The sequence below is a fragment of the Heliconius melpomene genome, chromosome 19 (assembly GCF_056956725.1).
Source record: "Heliconius melpomene rosina isolate 202511_hmr_F chromosome 19, ASM5695672v1, whole genome shotgun sequence".
In the NCBI taxonomy this organism is placed as follows: domain Eukaryota; kingdom Metazoa; phylum Arthropoda; class Insecta; order Lepidoptera; family Nymphalidae; genus Heliconius; species Heliconius melpomene.
In genome coordinates, this window is record NC_140407.1 from 12957814 (window position 1) to 12975586 (window position 17773).

At 31.9% G+C, this 17773-nt stretch overlaps 6 protein-coding genes across 7 annotated transcripts; 2 read left to right on the forward strand and 4 right to left on the reverse strand.

Moving 5' to 3' along the window:
- Positions 1-810: 810 nt before the first annotated feature.
- SWIP (strumpellin and WASH-interacting protein) lies at positions 811-6566 on the reverse strand. 2 transcript variants are annotated; one of them, XM_085203922.1, is made up of 5 exons: positions 6238-6566; positions 5232-5398; positions 4661-5151; positions 1973-4102; positions 811-1125 (listed from the first exon to the last, which is right to left on the reverse strand). In XM_085203922.1, the coding sequence occupies exons 1-5, from the start codon at positions 6255-6257 to the stop codon at positions 919-921; spliced, it is 3015 nt and encodes a 1004-aa protein (XP_085060048.1). In that variant the 5' UTR covers positions 6258-6566; the 3' UTR covers positions 811-918. The 2 variants fall into 2 exon arrangements, with proteins under 2 accessions (XP_085060048.1, XP_085060047.1); XM_085203921.1 differs by lacking the exon at positions 6238-6566 and adding an exon at positions 5487-6050.
- A 101-nt stretch (positions 6567-6667) lies between these two features.
- Positions 6668-9216, forward strand: LOC146528857 (TATA-box-binding protein). The gene is made up of 4 exons (XM_085203925.1): positions 6668-7132; positions 7245-7375; positions 7841-8084; positions 8862-9216. Exons 1-4 carry the CDS (start codon positions 6851-6853, stop codon positions 9135-9137), a joined length of 933 nt encoding a protein of 310 aa, XP_085060051.1. The 5' UTR covers positions 6668-6850; the 3' UTR covers positions 9138-9216.
- A 943-nt stretch (positions 9217-10159) lies between these two features.
- Positions 10160-11189, forward strand: eIF3k (eukaryotic translation initiation factor 3 subunit k). Its single transcript, XM_085203929.1, has 3 exons — positions 10160-10566; positions 10645-10864; positions 10968-11189. Exons 1-3 carry the CDS (start codon positions 10294-10296, stop codon positions 11117-11119), a joined length of 645 nt encoding a protein of 214 aa, XP_085060055.1. The 5' UTR covers positions 10160-10293; the 3' UTR covers positions 11120-11189.
- An 85-nt stretch (positions 11190-11274) lies between these two features.
- On the reverse strand, positions 11275-12649 carry LOC146528859 (uncharacterized). The gene is made up of 2 exons (XM_085203927.1): positions 12405-12649; positions 11275-12188 (listed from the first exon to the last, which is right to left on the reverse strand). The coding sequence occupies exon 2, from the start codon at positions 12181-12183 to the stop codon at positions 11407-11409; it is 777 nt and encodes a 258-aa protein (XP_085060053.1). The 5' UTR covers positions 12184-12188; positions 12405-12649; the 3' UTR covers positions 11275-11406.
- A 60-nt stretch (positions 12650-12709) lies between these two features.
- On the reverse strand, positions 12710-13756 carry LOC146528860 (uncharacterized). Its single transcript, XM_085203928.1, has one exon. The coding sequence runs from the start codon at positions 13564-13566 to the stop codon at positions 12829-12831; it is 738 nt and encodes a 245-aa protein (XP_085060054.1). The 5' UTR covers positions 13567-13756; the 3' UTR covers positions 12710-12828.
- A 2997-nt stretch (positions 13757-16753) lies between these two features.
- Positions 16754-17467, reverse strand: LOC146528861 (uncharacterized). The gene has a single exon (XM_085203755.1). It carries the CDS (start codon positions 17465-17467, stop codon positions 16754-16756), a length of 714 nt encoding a protein of 237 aa, XP_085059881.1.
- Between the last annotated feature and the right edge of the window lie 306 nt (positions 17468-17773).

A 17773-nucleotide genomic window follows, 5' to 3' on the forward strand; every position in this document is an offset into this window, starting at 1 on the left:
TAATTACGTAATAATGATTTTTTTAAAATGATTTATTGATATTTTAAAAAAATGTTTCATTATTTCACATTTATTTATGTAGGCGATAACTACGCGCGTAGAGTAAACGCAAATTTTTCTCGCGTAAATTTCGAGCGCGCTGGCCGGTCGGTACCCCACCTACCTTTCCTCACCCCCCTTTACCCCACCTTTCTCTAACTTCAATGGTAGTTCCATAACAAACAGTTCAGAAAGACCGGACCAAAAGAAAGATATAAAAAATTTAATACACCTAAACAATATTAATTATTTATATTATTTATTTATTTATTTTTAATAAACCTAAACAACATTCAACTTCATCGCCAAAACGAATCGATTTCGTCAATGAGTGTGCGGCTTTGTCGCTTTGATGGATGATAGGTAACCGATAATTTTATAAATTATTTTTTTTGAAAAAATAACTTTTGGCGAAATCTCTTTTTCTAAAATTGTATTAGGCTTTTATAGAGTAATTAAAACTGTGTTTTAATTTAAAGTGGTGATGAAAAAAACATTGTATTTTTCCTTTAAATAGGTATATTGCTATAGTATATTGCTTTCCATATTTAATAATACGTAATTAATCAATATAACTTTACATCCTTTTTACGACTAATATATCAATGATTAACTTCAGAGCTACTCCTTAAATTGATTATATTGTGACAAAAGTCTCATGTTCTTCAAAAATGTATATTATTTTCCTGTAGTTAATCACTTTGAACTTGACTTTTTTGTAGCTTATTTACAATATTATGTTTATAAACACGTATTTGAATAAAATAAATATATGTTTAATTCTTCTTTTATTTAATGACGTTTCATTTTTATTAATCGTAGGTACATAAGTATTTTATAATATTCACCTAAATGTTATCTAAGAACTGAACTGAACTGCTATCTAAAGAATATTCTGGCACTAGTTAGACTATAATATAACAACTTATATTCTTCTTCAAGTGTCTTAATCTTCTTTTCACTAAGAGCTAATGCCTGTTGTAACTGTAAAGGGCCTTTAGTTTTTTGATCGTTGATAATTTCTCTTTCCACTCTTATATGATGCCATACAGAATCAAACCAGTGGAGAGCTTCGAAATTGGAATCCTAAAACAACAAAAAGTGGCTTTAAAACTGTACCTATGTGTACAAATTTAAATAAATACTAAAATGTAAAACATCTATTTGAATTACTAGAAAAGTTATAGTTAATAATTAAAGGACAATTAACTTACAAATTGATACTTATATATAGGTACCATATTTACTATTACAAATCTGTTGTATTTTTCCTTCTTTTTGAAGCGAGTTAAAAAGGTATTTCCAAATCATTTTAAAAGAGTTAATTAAGAATAAAGAATAGTAAGATAGGTTACACGACAAATAAAAAAAAATCAGCTTCACACTGTATCTTGCATACTGCAGGGTAGGCAGAGGGAACCTAATGTTAAGACACTCCCCACTTTCTCCCAAATTATAGAGGCATTGCGCGATGAGATGGCGGAACTTAACGCCGCGCTTTGCCTCGACACCAGAGCGAAATATAAATTTAAATAAATATTTTATTTCCTAGAGTGAGGATCGAATCCACAACCTGTTACGTTTACAGTCAGACTTTGTACCCCCGCGCCACGCGCCAACAAATAACTCTAAGGCCCATATTTATAAAACGATCTCAAGTTTTCATTCATAAGTTACATATCTATGAATGGAAACGGCATCGGTGTTCGACTGTACAAGTGATGGCTGTAAATTTCGAAAATGATTACCTAAATTATTTCTGTGATAAATAAAATAGAGCCTTGTCTAGAGTTCCGCTAATCTAATATCTTTTATTTAAGTTATGTGAACAGTATATAACGGGATTTCTCACATACTATGATATCTACCTTCTAAAAGTTTTAACTCTACGTGAGATGTATTAAAGCTAAAAAAAATGAAGATAATAAAGTACCTGATCGAGTAATTTCAAAATATATGCAATACCCATGGCAAAGCCGTCGTCTGTAAAAGATGCTCCTACTTTATTCTTCTTTGACATCTTATCTTTAGATAAAATCATGTGTTCAATAAAATTCAACGTCAATGGTGGAATGATGATGTAAAAATTTTTAAGATGTACGTTTTTAGGGTTTCTAAAGACAGGGGCGAACACTTCCACAAGTAATTTAAAGTATTCTGTTCCTTGAATAAAGTTTGAGATAAGATCTTCAATGTTATCATCTAAATTTTCTCCCGATTGTGTAGTTTTTCCTTCCAACTGATATTCTTCGCATGTTTTTTTGAAATTCCTAATTTCAAGGTCCGGTAAGAACGCGGAAGCGTCGCAGCAACAATGCCTTCCACCAGACCGAATCATTCGAACATATCCCATTGCATTTCCGATTTGTGTGATTAAATCTCTAAATAGATCTAAATAGCTTTGCCCGTCTTCTGCCAGTCCTAATACTTTTATACCCTTATTAAACTTTTCAGCATTTTTGTACGGGTAAACAATCGCACAGTCTCCAGTAGTTTCTCTAATATTGCGAAGGTCTTTGATCAAACGCGATTTTATCTGTTCATCGTACATAAATTGAGAAAATGTAAAGAATTTGTTTTTAAGGAATTGATATGTAAAGTTGACGGTGGTGTTCATTATGCCAGTGCCGTGAGTTCTAATCGAGTTCGCAATGTGTCTTATGTTGATAGAATTAAGATGCTTATTGTTAATGCTTTTTTCAATAAAAATCTGATTATTAAGATTGTATTGGTACTTGGAAACGAAAACGTGAATGTTACGCGTTATTTCTAGTACGTCCAAGCCCTGTTCCAGTGTCTGTGTGGGAAGGTTGTCGTGTAGTATTTTAATGTTGAATTTCATTTTTGCCATTTGGCGCATTTCTCCATACGTCTTCCAATCGGATAGTACGACTGTAGTTAAATTATAGTACGTTTTGGACAAGTAATGCTCCACGGACGGTACAACTGACATATACAAATTGTGCAATCGAAGATTGTCTATAAGCAGTAAGGTTTTCTTAATCATATCAAACGTTAATGGATTCACTACATCCAATTGTAAGTGAGAATGTATATGCAGTCGTAAATTAGTTTCGATATTGTGACCCAAATTTTGCAAGACTGATTCGTCTATTATTTGTTTCATTTTATTTTTAAAATCACTAGACTTATTCCCGCCAAATTGTTTATCCGTTTCTTGTAATAACATCACACAGTCATCTAATGCCATAAAAAAGAATTTAAGTCTCACAGACTGCAACTGCATACTGAAGTTTTGTTCAAAATAAATAGGTATTACGTTTTGATGCCACAACAGCCAGGAGCAATTACAATATTGATTCATGCTTTGTACAAAATTTGATAGTATTTGAATTTTTTCTAGCAATAATCCTAATTTTACATAGCTGTCCTCTATGTATGTAGTTTCGGGTACAAAATTAAGAGCAATATTTGTAGCTATATTACGATCAAATGTTGCTGCACCTTTTATGGCTTGTTCTGCTATTACTATGCATGTAAGTTCATCTAATCTTTTATTTGCATATTTTTTATTATTTATCAAAGTTTTCTTTATTTCAAGGATCGACGATACTGCCTGATATGTAAGATGCTGCACAATCATTGTGATGGAGTTTACAATTTGGATATAATTTCTGCTAACAGTATTCCATAAGCTCTTAAGTATGTCCATGATGTCAAATAATGAAATCAGCATGTTCTTTGATAATGCAATACCAAGAGACAAATGTAAATTAATGAAAGATAGTATTGAGCAGTTGATATTAGCAGCAATATCTAGTCCGTCTAAAATTATTTTTGCATGTACTGACATATCAGCAGCGCTAAGCTTATTTTTACTAGAAAATAGCTGCTCTACTGTCAATATCCACTGAGAACTCAAATTTTGAAGGTTTATAACATCTTTACTTAAAGTATTTTTTTTATTGTTCATACATGATTGGCGTGATTTTAACATATTCTGTGACAGCTTGCCCATGTTGCTACTTAGGGAGGGAATGTATCTTTGCAAGAATTGTTCAGGAAACCATATAACAGTACCTATAATGAAAATACTGTGTGCCTAAAAGTAAAAAGAACTTGTTTAATTATTGGCATTATCTTAAATAACATAGATTCATAACTTTTTTAAAAAATGATTTTAAACTATAAATTTAATATTAAAATTTATTTGAATACAGTAGAGGCTGTTGTAGTGGTTCTTGGTTGGCTTCAATTAGGGTAATGGTTATAATTAAAAAATCCACGGCCCTCCCAGTCCTCTCTACTCCTACGCCTATGTTTATGAGTTTTTTTACCTTTGAAAGATTTTTTAAAGTTTTTCTATCCCATTGGTTGTTTGGATAATTAAAAAAAAGGTATGTAAAAAAATCTTTTGGATATTTTTTAGCTTTACACTGTATACCACAAAATTATTGCAGTAGAGTGGGCAGAGGAAACCTAGTGTCTAAACACTCTGCTCCCCACTTTTGTATATATATATATATATATATATATAATGTTTACACAAGAATTTTTGCTCCTATTACACTAAATTTCAATAGATATAATAAACTTATGTACATAAATCTTGTAAATTTTATGAAGTTTTATGCACATAAGTTAATTATGTGATTGTTACCTTTGTATTTAAGTCCATTAAGGTTTTTAATGTTTTCTTGTCATTATTACCAAATAAATGTGATGTTAACACAAATAAAGTATTTATTTTTATGCACTTGTACATAGTTTCATTGTTTGGCTTGTCCTGTATTAACTTATCAAGGTTAAAATGTGCATGTTTTATATATTGCAGAAATTCTGTAGATACTATTGGACAATTTTTTGAAAGCAAATCCTTTTTTCTTAAATTAAGTAAATTATTTAAAGTGTTTTGCACTATATCATCATTCATTAATTTTGTTGTTATATTGTTTACAGCTGTAGTTAAACTTTTAGCTTTTTCATTACTTATGTCATTATTAACTAAGTTTAGATTTTGACTATACAGGCTTCTACTAAATTTATCCCAGTTTGACGCCAAAGAACACCTTGATATTAGTAATTCAACTACTACAATAATTGTAAAAATTTCTCCAATTTTATTTATTACAAAGTGCCATTGAATTCCATCTGGAAAAGAAATATCTTTGAGAATTTAAATGTATATGTGACTACAATTTTGTTTAAGAAGAAAGTTATTTTATACTTACTGAGATTGATAATATTTTGATTAAAAATGGAGAAAACTTGACTCCATATGTTTGTAAGTGTTTCATTACAACGATGGACAAATGAATTCAATAGACATATTGATTCCATTTGTAATGAAATGTCACTTTCACTATATTCATCATAAAGGGCTAAAAATTTAAAGTGCCTATAACGAAATTAATAGTACATATAAAAATTAATTAGAATAAGAAATAATATTACACTACAGACAGATTTTTATTCCTAATGCAAACCTTTCAAATCCTTCTTTTTTTAATTCATGTATTTCTATACAAAGTGATGATAATACTCCTAGAACTTTAGTTATAACTATGTTATCTGATGCTACCAAGTCAGTCGTGCTTATAAGCTCGTGTGACATCATTACCACTTGTATTGGTGTGAATGATTTATTGTCATCTTTGGATCGTTCCTCTAAGAAAGAGGTGTAATCTTGATATTGTTTTTTAAAGAAATCACCGTAACGTCGTAAAATATTTGACCCTGCTTCTTTTTCGGCATCATTCGTCATTATTAAGTGTTAGCGGCTTGGATTTTGAATAAAAGACAGACAAATTACAAACAGCACTTTTATGTGATTCAATTCAATTGTTGCTATTGAATTTTAAAAAAATATATAGAAACCAGTGATATAAACTTAGTGAATAGCCCTTGCAGGCTACCCAATGAGAGCTTTATATTATTATTTATTAAGAAGATCAAAAGTGTTTCTTGTTTTATTATGTTTATTGAGAATTATGAGACAGCTGACATTTGACAAGCCTAATGTTACGCCTACAAGCTCGTCGAAGTTTGGCATTTGTCAAAGCTTAAATGCCATTGCTTGCGAGACTCTTGCATTAACAGTAAAAGACATTAGTTCTGTGCGAACATGAACTCATGACTTGTACAAAGCCTCGGCAAGCGTATGAGCAACGTATTATAGATTTGATTTTAATTAGGTAGGTACGGTACAACAATTCTTACCGAACTGAAAGCAATTACCTGAATTTGAATTTCCTCATTCTATTTACTTTCGCATAAAAAGTGAAATTCTCGTTTTAGAAAAGAAATGTAAGACTCCAATGCTTGTGTTGGTACAATTCCTTTCTTAGCTTATTGGTGTTGTAGAACCAAACAACAGTAGTTTCTTTACAATACAAATGCCTAAGTGTTCCATTATTTCGTTGTATATATAATTTAATATTTTATTCCTCACAGGCAGCCACATAGTGTTTGTATTTCTTTAGGGAGAGAGTACCCTCTTCCCTACGCACCTGGTATCGCTGTAAAAGCCAATAGGGCCGACAACATTTCCCTCAAGTTCGAAAAACAAAAATATTTAGACATTCATCTACTTTTTAATATACAATGCAGATTACAGATATTAATGACGAAAAACTGCTCTGGTAACATTCGATGACAGGGAAAATTGACATTTATTTACTGTCGTTGAATATTGACAGTTGATAGCGAATAGCTCATATTTGTATTATAAGTTTTGTTAAATTGCCTGACCTTTATCTTAATTATTATATACTTGTTACCTAAAACGAAAAAATCTTTTCATTATAATAATATTTTTTTTACATTGTAAACTAAATTTAACGCAGCAAACATGGATCAAATGTTACCAAGTCCTTACAATATACCGGGAATTGGTACTCCTTTACACCAACCTGAAGAAGATCAACAAATCTTGCCTAATGCTATGCAACAGCAGCATCAACAGCAGCAGCAACAACAACAGCAACACCAGCATTCTTTAGTGTCGTTGGGTTCATCTCCCCTTGTAGGATTTGGAACATCTATTATGGGTACTCCTCAAAGAACAATGCATACATACGCGCCTACTGCAAGCTATGCTACGCCACAGCAAATGATGCAACCACAAACTCCTGTAAGCTTCACATACAATTTATATTTTGATATAACAACATTTGTCGTTTTTTTGTTTTAACTTTACTTTCAAAAAAAAAATATATAATTTATTGTTTTAACATTGATTTTAGCAAAATTTAATGTCACCAATGATTACTGGCGGTAGCATGAGTGGGGCGCAGATGTTAAGTCAAGCCAGTCCAGCACCAATGACACCTATGACTCCACACTCAGCAGATCCAGGAATTTTACCCCAATTACAGTAAGAGACTTGTATGGTCTATTTATAAATTATACTGTACAGCATCAATTATTATCAATCACCAAATGACTGCTTATTCAAGCTACTATGCCTGTCACTAGTCAGCCAGCTAGCCCCTGCCTGTATTGATTGTTACTCTTAGATTTCATGGTTTGATATTTCAAAACAAAAAAAATGTTTATTCTATTAGGCTATTACAACCACTTTTCTGAATCATCAAGATAGATAGAAAAAAAAAGAGATAGCTGAATCAAAAATATATAAGATTTTAATCCAATATTTGACTAGGTATCATAATTTTTAAGCAACATTTTGTTTGTTTGGCCATTAAAGTTTATTTTTTAAAGTATTTTTTTGAACATTGATAATTAACACTATTGTATCTATCATATTAAAATTTAATAAAACAATATATGTAAAGTTATTTACATAAGTAATTTTAATTTTTGAGTTTTTATGTTTTAGGAATATTGTGTCGACAGTGAATCTCAATTGCAAATTAGATTTAAAAAAAATTGCTCTTCATGCTCGTAATGCTGAGTACAACCCAAAAAGATTTGCAGCTGTTATAATGAGGATAAGAGAACCTAGAACCACAGCTCTTATATTTTCTTCTGGAAAAATGGTTTGTACAGGAGCAAAAAGTGAAGAAGATTCAAGGTTAGCAGCGAGAAAATATGCACGAATTATTCAAAAACTTGGATTTACCGTAAGTTATAGAAGTGTCAAATATTCCTAGCCTAGTCTAGCCTGGCCCAGTGGGCTGTATCTGAATGTGAATGCAATAATTGTGAGTTTGAGATAGTCAGAGGAACTATTATTAATTTTTATTTTCACACCCTGGAAGACAAAATGTTTCACCACTCAACATGCAATGTCTTCAAAATTGAGCAGAAAGTGGCTAATGAAGTGTTTTTACATAAAATTTTATTGCTATTTAAACAAGTAGTTTAATATTTGATATAATTTTATAACATAATTTACTATCACATTGTGCATTGTGTTTTTAAATCAGTGTTTATGGGTTTAAATTCCTAATCTTCAGTGAGAAATATCACAATAATCGCTTGCTAATATATAAGTATTGATAGGTGGACTAATAATGCATATCTTATATTAAAAACTTAATCAGAGATTAATATATTTTTAAAATAATGTTACATATAAAATCAATATTGTCCATCACTGTGCAGCAGCACAAAATGTGTATATGCTATGATGGTGGATTAAATTTTCACTAGGAGGCAATTTTTATTTCCTACTACCAGTACTAGACAAAGTGCGGCTTTGAGATCCACCATTGAATTTGCAGTGTCTTAAAACAAAACAATGGAGGGTCTTAACACTAGGTTCCCTTTTCCTACCCTAGATTAAGTATTATATACATTAGATTAGTGAAGTAATTTTCACACATTGAACTAGTGCCTGAATAAAAAAAACTAATACAATAAATATTAAATATAATATTTAATTTCTTTAATTACAGGCAAAATTTTTAGACTTTAAAATACAAAATATGGTGGGGAGTTGCGATGTCAAATTTCCTATACGCCTTGAAGGTTTGGTACTTACTCACGGACAATTTAGTTCTTATGAACCTGAATTATTTCCTGGGCTTATTTACAGAATGGTGAAACCAAGAATAGTGTTACTTATTTTTGTTTCTGGTAAAGTAGTTTTAACTGGTGCCAAAGTACGTCAAGAAATATATGAAGCCTTTGATAATATATATCCTATTCTTAAGAGTTTCAAAAAACAATAGACTGTTAACTAGTGGATTATTTGTATTATTAAGTTATTTTTGTATGTTCTTCTTTATTAATAAGAATTATTCTTAAAAAGCGGGTTTTTTATTTAACTTTCACAATAATGTTATTTAACTCACATTCTCTGTGATGAACTTAAGTTAGCAAAGTTGAGGTGTTTTCAAGACAAAACAGAACTTTTATGTGTCATGACATCGAAAACAAATTTTATTATATGCTCTATGCTGTTAAACTAAAGTAACAATAACTTATTGCTATAAACCTCATTTATATTAAAACCAAGTTTTAAATAATTTCAACTTAGAACTCTATCAACGGATTATCTTTAGCTCTATTTTTTTTCTTTATTTTTTAATACATTCAATGGTAGTCAGCTAATGGTTGTTTCTGTCACATTGCATCGATTCGTCGATCGTCCAAAAAAAACATCGATGTTTTTTCTAATTGGACACTTTAGACAAATTCTTTAATTTATAGTTTTAAGCGTCCTGCTTGAGATCTGACCTTTGTTGATATTTTTTTGGTTTCAATTACTTGTATTTTAATTAATTTATGAATAAAATTAAATAATTTTTTTAATAATTTATCAACCTAAAGAATAAATAATTATTTGTGTATGACTAAACACAAAGAATTATTTGTTCTTTGTGAAATCAATTTAATTTTATGAAGCTCTACAGTTTTAGAATAATTTAACATTTGGAAATTGGTTGATTCTGTAAAAATGTTATGTAGTCTATTGTTGCTGTGTATATGAAAATTGCGACTCGAGGTTATTCGAGTTGTTATTCACATTTCTTAAGTCCAGTAATTCGAGTTAAATAATGTGTAAAAAAGTGAGACTAATAGTACTATTTATTTTCATACAAATTTTAACCTTTAAAAGGCCTTGCTATATGTTTTTTAGCTCCTAGTAATTACTGATTGTACTTGGAGTTAGATAGCTCGAGCTATGAGGCTACTATATCAAGTTACTTATACTCGATTTACTAATACTCGTTACATCACTAGCTGTTGTCTGTCAAACTGACTTTGTCTTTAATCCGTTTTGTGAAATAATAATTTGTACCACGCGTTAGTATTTTTAAAAAAGTTATATTATTTCTATATAAAATACAAAATAATAACTAAACTGTAATATACTCATTGATAATGGCTGAGACAATGAGACAGACAGTAGCAACAATATTAAAAAGTATAGAAAGGTATAACCCTGCAAATCTCCAGACTTTGGAACGCTACGTGGAATTGCAATCTCGGGAGAATACGTATGACTTAGAAGCGAACTTAGCGGTATTGAAGCTATACCAATTTAATCCCGAGAAATTTAATCCTGACATAACTTGCCAAATATTATTAAAAGCTCTTACTAACTTCCCTCATACTGATTTTACTTTATGCAAGTGTTTACTTTTGGAATCAGTTGTAAGTACTTACTTTTGTATGTATAAACAATCTTTAATATTTTTTAAGTAAATACTTTACATAAATAACCCTTTTTAGGTGGAAAATGAAACTATTTCACAAATTAAGTATTTGGCAGATATTTTAGAACAATGTGACTTTGCTCAATTTTGGAATCGAGTTCACCAGATGCCTGATTTATTCAACAGTATAAGTAGCTTTCATGATTCGATCCGTAAATTTGTATGTCATGTTGTGGGTATCACTTTTCAAACTATTGATAAGAATAATTTAGCCAACCTGTTAGGTGGAATTGATGGTAAGTAATTTTTAAAATCCAAATTTATAATATATCTTTTCTTTAGTAGATTTTATTAAATATGATTTACTATTGAAGGAGAAATAACAAATATTTTTTTCAGATGTAACCTTGAAGCACTGGGTTAAAAAATATGGTTGGCGTGATGAAGGAAACCTTATTTTCATTGCCAATCAAGATGAAAATATAAAAACAAAGAATATTACTGAGAAAATTGAATTTGAACATCTTGCACCTTTAATGACAATATTGTAAAGTGAAAAATTACATTTACTTACAAAGCCACTAACATGCTTTTCTAAAATAAATGATAAATAATTAGTAACTGTTTTTTTTTTGTAATTTAATTATACTATATAATCCTTATATTAACTATTACTTTGTTAAAAAGGTAAAATATAGTGGTTTAATTGTAAAATATTATTATTCATATAAAGTTTTAATTTTGGAATTGTGTACAATTTTAATAAACTACATTTTAACAACAACTTATTTTAAAAAAATATAACAATAAAATATACATTAATATTGATTGTTCTTGTTTAGGCTTTCTTTCCATGACTATATCCAAATTCCTTTCCGCCAGCATGACCACCTTTTTTACCATGATCATGATGATGAGCATGATGTTCTTCATGACCGTGATGTCCCTTATGTCCTTTATGATCTTCATCATAGTGACCTTTATCATGTTTTCCTTTCTTGCCGTGGTGTTTTTCATGATGCCCTTTTTCATGGTGACCTCCTTTCTTGTGATGCCCTTCCTTGTTGTCATGATGTCCATGAAAGTCTCCATGCTTGTGATGATGTCCACCTTTATGGAAATCATCATAGAATTTGTGTTCCTTGTGGTATTCATCTTTATGGGATTTGTGATGGAAGCCAGTGGTTTTTGAACCTTTCTTGTGTCCTTTTTTATGGCCAAATTTACCACCTTTGTGTCCATGTTCACCCTCATGATGTTCACCGTGGTGGTCATGTTCATCGTGATGTTTTTTTTTATGGCCGCCATGTTCGTCGTGATGGCCTTCATGATGGTGTTTCCCGTGATGTCCATGTTCTCCTTTGTCATGGTGGTGGTGCGAATTATACCCCTTGTCTCCTTTTTCGCCTTCTTCCTTGTGATGATGTGCATGATGTTCATGTCCTCCGCCTTCCTCCTTGTGACTACTTTTAGCTTCTTTCTTTTCAGTCCCTGCTAAAGCTTGATCTCCAATTTCAGGACTATTATCTATCTTTTGTTCCTCATTTTGGACATGACGTGAACTTGCTTGTATGAAACTACAAGCTAAAAGTCCAATAAATATTAATTTCTTCATATTACCTACAACAAAACAAACTATTAATTTTATTGCGTAAAATTTTACTTATTTAAAAAAATATTATTTATTTATCGAGGCTAATCTGGTGATGTCAAGAAATAAAGCGAAAAGTCCTGAATTTTTCCTGCTATGCCTATTCTGCTATATTCGAGAAAAAGTGTGAAGCTGAAAAAAAATCTACTTAGAAGTTTTATCAGGTCCACTTTTATTTGCCTCACCTTAAGATGTGGTTAAATGTAAAGCAGCGTTCGTTGTGTTATAAGAGTTTCCAAACTTTGCATTTATAGATAACGTCGCTTTCATCTATTGTCGATTACAGATTGATATTTAGCAATCACATTACTATAGATTTCTGGGCGACTGGTTTTGTTGGTTATAGTGACGACATCACAAGTTTACAGTTAAATTAAATTTGGTTCCGTCATAGTAATTACCTCTTGAATCAATATTGAGTACAAAATAAAAAGAATTAATTTGTAAACCATTCTTGTCTAGGTAATAAAAGTTGTAGGATATAATAAAACTTTATCTTATAAAATTAAGTAACAATATATTTATTTACAAGATAAATGAGGTAAAAATGTTAAAAAATTAGCAATTAAAATTAAAAAAATTAAATTTGTTTCGAAAGAAATTGTCATTTTAGTGCTTTCCATGGTGGAAGCCCCAATGCTTGTGGTCTTCATGTCCTCCTTTCTTGCCATGGTCATGATGATGATGATGATGTTCTTCGTGCCCGTGGTGGCCCTTATGACCCTTGTGGTCTTCATCATAATGGTGTTTATCGTGGTGGCCTTTCTTGCCATGGTGGTGTTCGTGATGTCCGGAGTGATGATGTCCACCTTTCTTGTGATGACCACCATGATCTTCATGGTGTCCGTGATGTTTACCATGCTTATGGTGTTTGCCTTCCTTGTGATGGTCATCATAGAAATGATGATCTTTATGATATTCGTCCTTATGATATTTTTTATGATAGCCTTCAGTTTCTTCTCCTTTATCATGATGTTTTTTGTGATGATGTTTTCCACCTTTATGATGATGGCCGTGCTCATGATGTTTTCCATGATGATCATGTTCATCCCAGTGCTTTTTGTGTCCACCGCCATGTTCGTGGTGATGACCTTCATGATGATGCTTGTGGTGGTCACCATGTTCCCCTTTGTGGTGATGATGATGACCTTTATGCCCTTTGTGTCCTTTTTCGCCATGTTCATGATGGTGATGTGCGTGATGCTCTTTACCACCCCCTTCTTCATGGTGGTGTCCTTTATGATGACTGGCTGCAGCCACTAAATCGAATTCTTTCGTATCGATTTCGCGGCCTATACAGACTGCGAAAACACATCCTAATAGGCTAAGGGCGACAAGCATCCTCATTTTTCCTATCGATGTTTTAGTTTTCAATAAGTTTAAAGTTTTACCACTGGAACTGAACTGACTTTACGATCGCTCGAGAGGGCATTTATAGCAATCATTAAAGTAGCTGATTGCAGTTGGTGAAATTACCGGGCAAGGACGTCAAAGAAACCGTTACGCCTATAGCATTTGGCTCTTTCTTTATTATATAATATAATATTATAAATATTGTTTATGAAAATTCGATATATTCTCGTTACTGACATTGTAAAACGTTAATACTTAAAGAAAAAAGTATTTTTAAACTAAGTATTCAAAGTGATTTCGCAACAATCGATCAAGCAGCATGCTTTATAATTGAGACTGTATCCAAGTTTAATAAATTCAATTAAAATATACTTAGCAGTGTTTCTTTCATTAGCTTACTTCAATAAATAATAGTGCCTTCTTACCTAATTTATCACTTTCTTTGATAAATAAAAAAAAATAATCAATGTGATTACTTTTTTCCTTACTGTCCCCCACGAAGTGTCTTAACACTAGATTTTCTCTGCCCATCCTGCTGTGTGCGTGATACAGCGTGATGCTGATTTATTTATTTATTTTCATTGTTTATTACTTTTTTTAAAGAATGTTGTGGCCAGTGGTGGCGCAGAGCGAAAAAGTGCGACAGTAAACGCGACTGCTTGTGGGTTTGATCTCCACTCGAGGAAAATAAATATTTATTGAAATTTATACTTCCATTTCTTCGCTCTGGTGTCGAGGCAAAGCGCGGTGTTGAGTTCTGTCACTCAACACGCAATGCCTCCAGAATTAGACAGAAAGTGGGGAACGGAGTGTCTTAACACTGGGTTCCCTCTGCCTACCCTGCTGTGTGCGGAATACAGCGTGAACCTGGTATGATTAATTCAAATTACCTACTATTTATTGAGTGTATAACAGTATAGATACTATAATAACGACACACACGAGATTTAAAAAAACGTTACTGTAAAACCCGGCGTTGGCGCTTTTATATCGTTCACAATATGATTGTTTATACGGACGCTTTTTAATAACTTTTGTCCCGTCTATCACTACAGTAAGTCGTGAAAATGGTTGATGTTATAATACAGTAGCAATAGAGATTTGTGTTGTTGGAAGACGAAAATAGAAACAAAAAACCATAGTGGGTGGGCTGGCTACGTCCTCTGAATGAACAAGAGCAGTATGAATAATACTTAAAAGGGCAGCTTGTTATACTCGTACGTATACTTTTGAGGCAGTAGGTAACTCAGTAATTTTTTTAATTATTTTCGATTGAAAACTACTTTTGAATATTTTCTGGGGCTCTTTTTCTCCTTGGTAGGGGATTTCTAGTTCTGAGAGAAATTTGTCATTATGTCCTCATAAGCATCATTCTTTAAAATATTATTAGAATATTTTATCAATCATTTTGCATGCTCGAGACTTTTATAATTCGCATTTGAGATCTGCTCAGAAAAGGCAAATCTGATTTAGATATAGTTTTCACTATTGTATTTTGACAAGCTTTCCTTAACTTTTAGTGTTTCTTTTATTTTAATCGATTTTTAAATAAAAAATATACCAATTTTAAAGAATGTTATTCGACAAAAAAATATAATAAATATTAAATATAGGTATAGATATTATTTTTAAAATGATACTATAATTAGAAAATGAATCTAGCAAAGGGGCGAAGACGCGAGAGACCGCTAATACTATTAGAACTAGCTCCCAGACGCCCCAGACCTACGTCATTTTACCAAAGCTGGAATTTTTAGCATTAGTATTATACGTATTCCAATACGTAGTGAGCACGGTATGCTTACTAATTAACTCGAAAGTGGGGACCTTTCAGAGGTAGCTCAAACTAAAGATACCTAAAAACCATGCCCACCTACGTGAAAGTAGAAAGGTTCGTATTTACAAATGTTATTAAGAAATTAAACACAAGAATAGATAGTAGAAGAAGAACTTTAATTTTGGATATTAATAAAAACAAAATTTATACCAATAAAGGGCCAAGTATAATTAAATCAACAATTTCCTATTCAGGGAGCCATGAGATAAAAGGTAAACAAACCAGAAAAAGGTAACTTTATAGGTTACTATTAATGGAGGTAATATGTTTTAGAAAAATGACTATGGAAGTAATACGCTGATAGCACTGTAAAAAATACTATATGTATAACAATGTCTCAACTTATGTAACGCTTTAAGACTTATTAGAAATCGAATATCATATATGATTGATTTCTTATCTTGTAATATATAATTAATTAATTACTTATTAAACATCACAAAACTAATAAATTATAGAGTTAAAAATATTTTTTATTTTACATTTCAGTATAATCATAGCTATACAATATAATTTTGCTTTTATAATTATAACAGTCTTTCGAACTTAGATTATTTATCGACGCACGCTATGCACTCCTATAGGTCTTAGCATGATCTAATATAGCCTGGTGAATTGTATGTGATAAATAAAAACTCCATAAACATTAAATACAGTAGAAACTCGATTATCCGGCCCTTAGTTATACGGATTCGCGATTATCCGGACTAGCAACCGCAGTTATTATTTTATATAACCTACTACAATGAAGCCTAAGAAAATTTATATGTATGTAAATAGGTACGTTCGTAATTTATGTGTACCTATATAAATCTTATGTTAGAAAATGTTAATAATTTCTTAATAAACGTTGATTTTCATTGATATGTACTTGTTGCTTTTAATTTTTGCCACCACCTTTTCTTTGTAGACTCGATTATCCGGATTTTCGATTATCCGGATGACTAACGACAACAATTAGTCCGGTTAATCGAGTTTCTGCTGTAATAATGTTATTGCTTAAATTTCTTTTGATGAAAATATTAAAGTTAATCCATCTAATAATTATCTCGTATTAAGTTATCTCAGATTAAGCCGCATAATGTGTGAATATGATTAAGGCAAAGAAAGATAGAGTGCTAATCTTTATATTTTTTAGGAACGATCATCTGAGTATTTCGGTATCACTCTTTTTCAAAATAAAAATTATGTATTAGATAAATTTCCAATTTTTTTAGGCATAAAAGAATTAAACACCAACTTTAAAAAATATTTATATTTTAATATTGTAAAAAATAATATAACAAAATTTATAAGTAACTCATAAAAACAATTCAAAACAATTTCAGTCTGACGCATTGAGCATTAGTGTTTGCCATGATGGAATCCCCAGTGCTTGTGGTCATCATGCTCTCCTTTCTTTCCATGGTCATGATGGTGGTGGTGGTGTTCGTCATGTCCATGATGACCTTTGTGGCCATGATGGTCTTCGTCGTAGTGATGCTTATCATGATGGCCATGTTTGCCATGGTGACCTTCATGATGGCCGGAATGATGATGACCACCCTTTTTGTGGTGACCGTCGTGTTTTTCATGATGTCCGTGATGGTGTCCGTGCTTGTGGTGCTTGCCTTCATGGTGATGGCCGTCATGGAAGTGATGATCCTTGTGGAAGTGATCCTTGTGATGCTTTTTGTGGTATCCATCAACATGTTCGCCCTTATCGTGATGTTCATGATGACCGTGTTTCTCGCCCTTATGGTGATGGCCATGTTCATGGTGTTCTCCATGATGATCGTGTTCATCCCAATGCTTCTTATGGCCACCACCGTGTTCGTGGTGATGGTCCTCGTGGTGGTGCTTGCCATGGTGGCCTTCGTGACCTTTGTGATGATGGTGATGTCCTTTATGTCCCTTGTGTCCTTTGCCGCCGTGGTCATGGTGATGATGTTCATGATGATGGTGGCCGCCGCCATGCTCGTGCTTGCTGGCCGCCACGGCGAGATCCTCGGCCTCTGCCTCGGTAGCGGTGCATATCGCCACTAAACACAAAACACCAAACACTAATAACACTCTCATAATGGCGCTTCTCTTGCTTGATTGCTATTGGAAGTCCGGTTGTAACTGACTTCTGACACGCTGGTTGTCTATTTTATATTATTTAGATGTAGTGTAGTCTGAGACTGTGAAATGCAAATATTCCGCAACTGTCTAGCGACAGTAGTTCAGGGACAATTAATAATTAAAATATTATCATTTACTAAGAGTCGTTTACTTTTTTATTTCATAAAGTATTTTATTTGGTTATAGAAAATACATTATGAGATACATTTTATTAAAGCTCACAAGAAAAATAAAACGCTTCGAGGTCTCTTATTATCTCTG

Bases quoted from the DNA above. Each gene is read 5' to 3' on its own strand.
- LOC146528861 (XM_085203755.1), bottom strand. From the start codon at position 17,467: ATGAGAGTGTTATTAGTGTTTGGTGTTTTGTGTTTAGTGGCGATATGC.
- LOC146528859 (XM_085203927.1), bottom strand. From the start codon at position 12,183: ATGAAGAAATTAATATTTATTGGACTTTTAGCTTGTAGTTTCATACAA.
- SWIP (XM_085203921.1), bottom strand. From the start codon at position 5,764: ATGACGAATGATGCCGAAAAAGAAGCAGGGTCAAATATTTTACGACGT. The intron at 5,152-5,231 runs GTAAGTATAAAA...TTTCTTTTCCAG, and splicing joins TCAAAATATTATCAATCTCA to ATGGAATTCAATGGCACTTT. The intron at 4,103-4,660 runs GTAACAATCACA...TTTTACTTTTAG, and splicing joins TAATGGACTTAAATACAAAG to GCACACAGTATTTTCATTAT.
- LOC146528857 (XM_085203925.1), top strand. From the start codon at position 6,851: ATGGATCAAATGTTACCAAGTCCTTACAATATACCGGGAATTGGTACT. The intron at 7,133-7,244 runs GTAAGCTTCACA...CATTGATTTTAG, and splicing joins TGATGCAACCACAAACTCCT to CAAAATTTAATGTCACCAAT. The intron at 7,376-7,840 runs GTAAGAGACTTG...TTTATGTTTTAG, and splicing joins GGAATTTTACCCCAATTACA to GAATATTGTGTCGACAGTGA.
- LOC146528860 (XM_085203928.1), bottom strand. From the start codon at position 13,566: ATGAGGATGCTTGTCGCCCTTAGCCTATTAGGATGTGTTTTCGCAGTC.
- eIF3k (XM_085203929.1), top strand. From the start codon at position 10,294: ATGGCTGAGACAATGAGACAGACAGTAGCAACAATATTAAAAAGTATA. The intron at 10,567-10,644 runs GTAAGTACTTAC...AACCCTTTTTAG, and splicing joins GTTTACTTTTGGAATCAGTT to GTGGAAAATGAAACTATTTC. The intron at 10,865-10,967 runs GTAAGTAATTTT...TATTTTTTTCAG, and splicing joins CCTGTTAGGTGGAATTGATG to ATGTAACCTTGAAGCACTGG.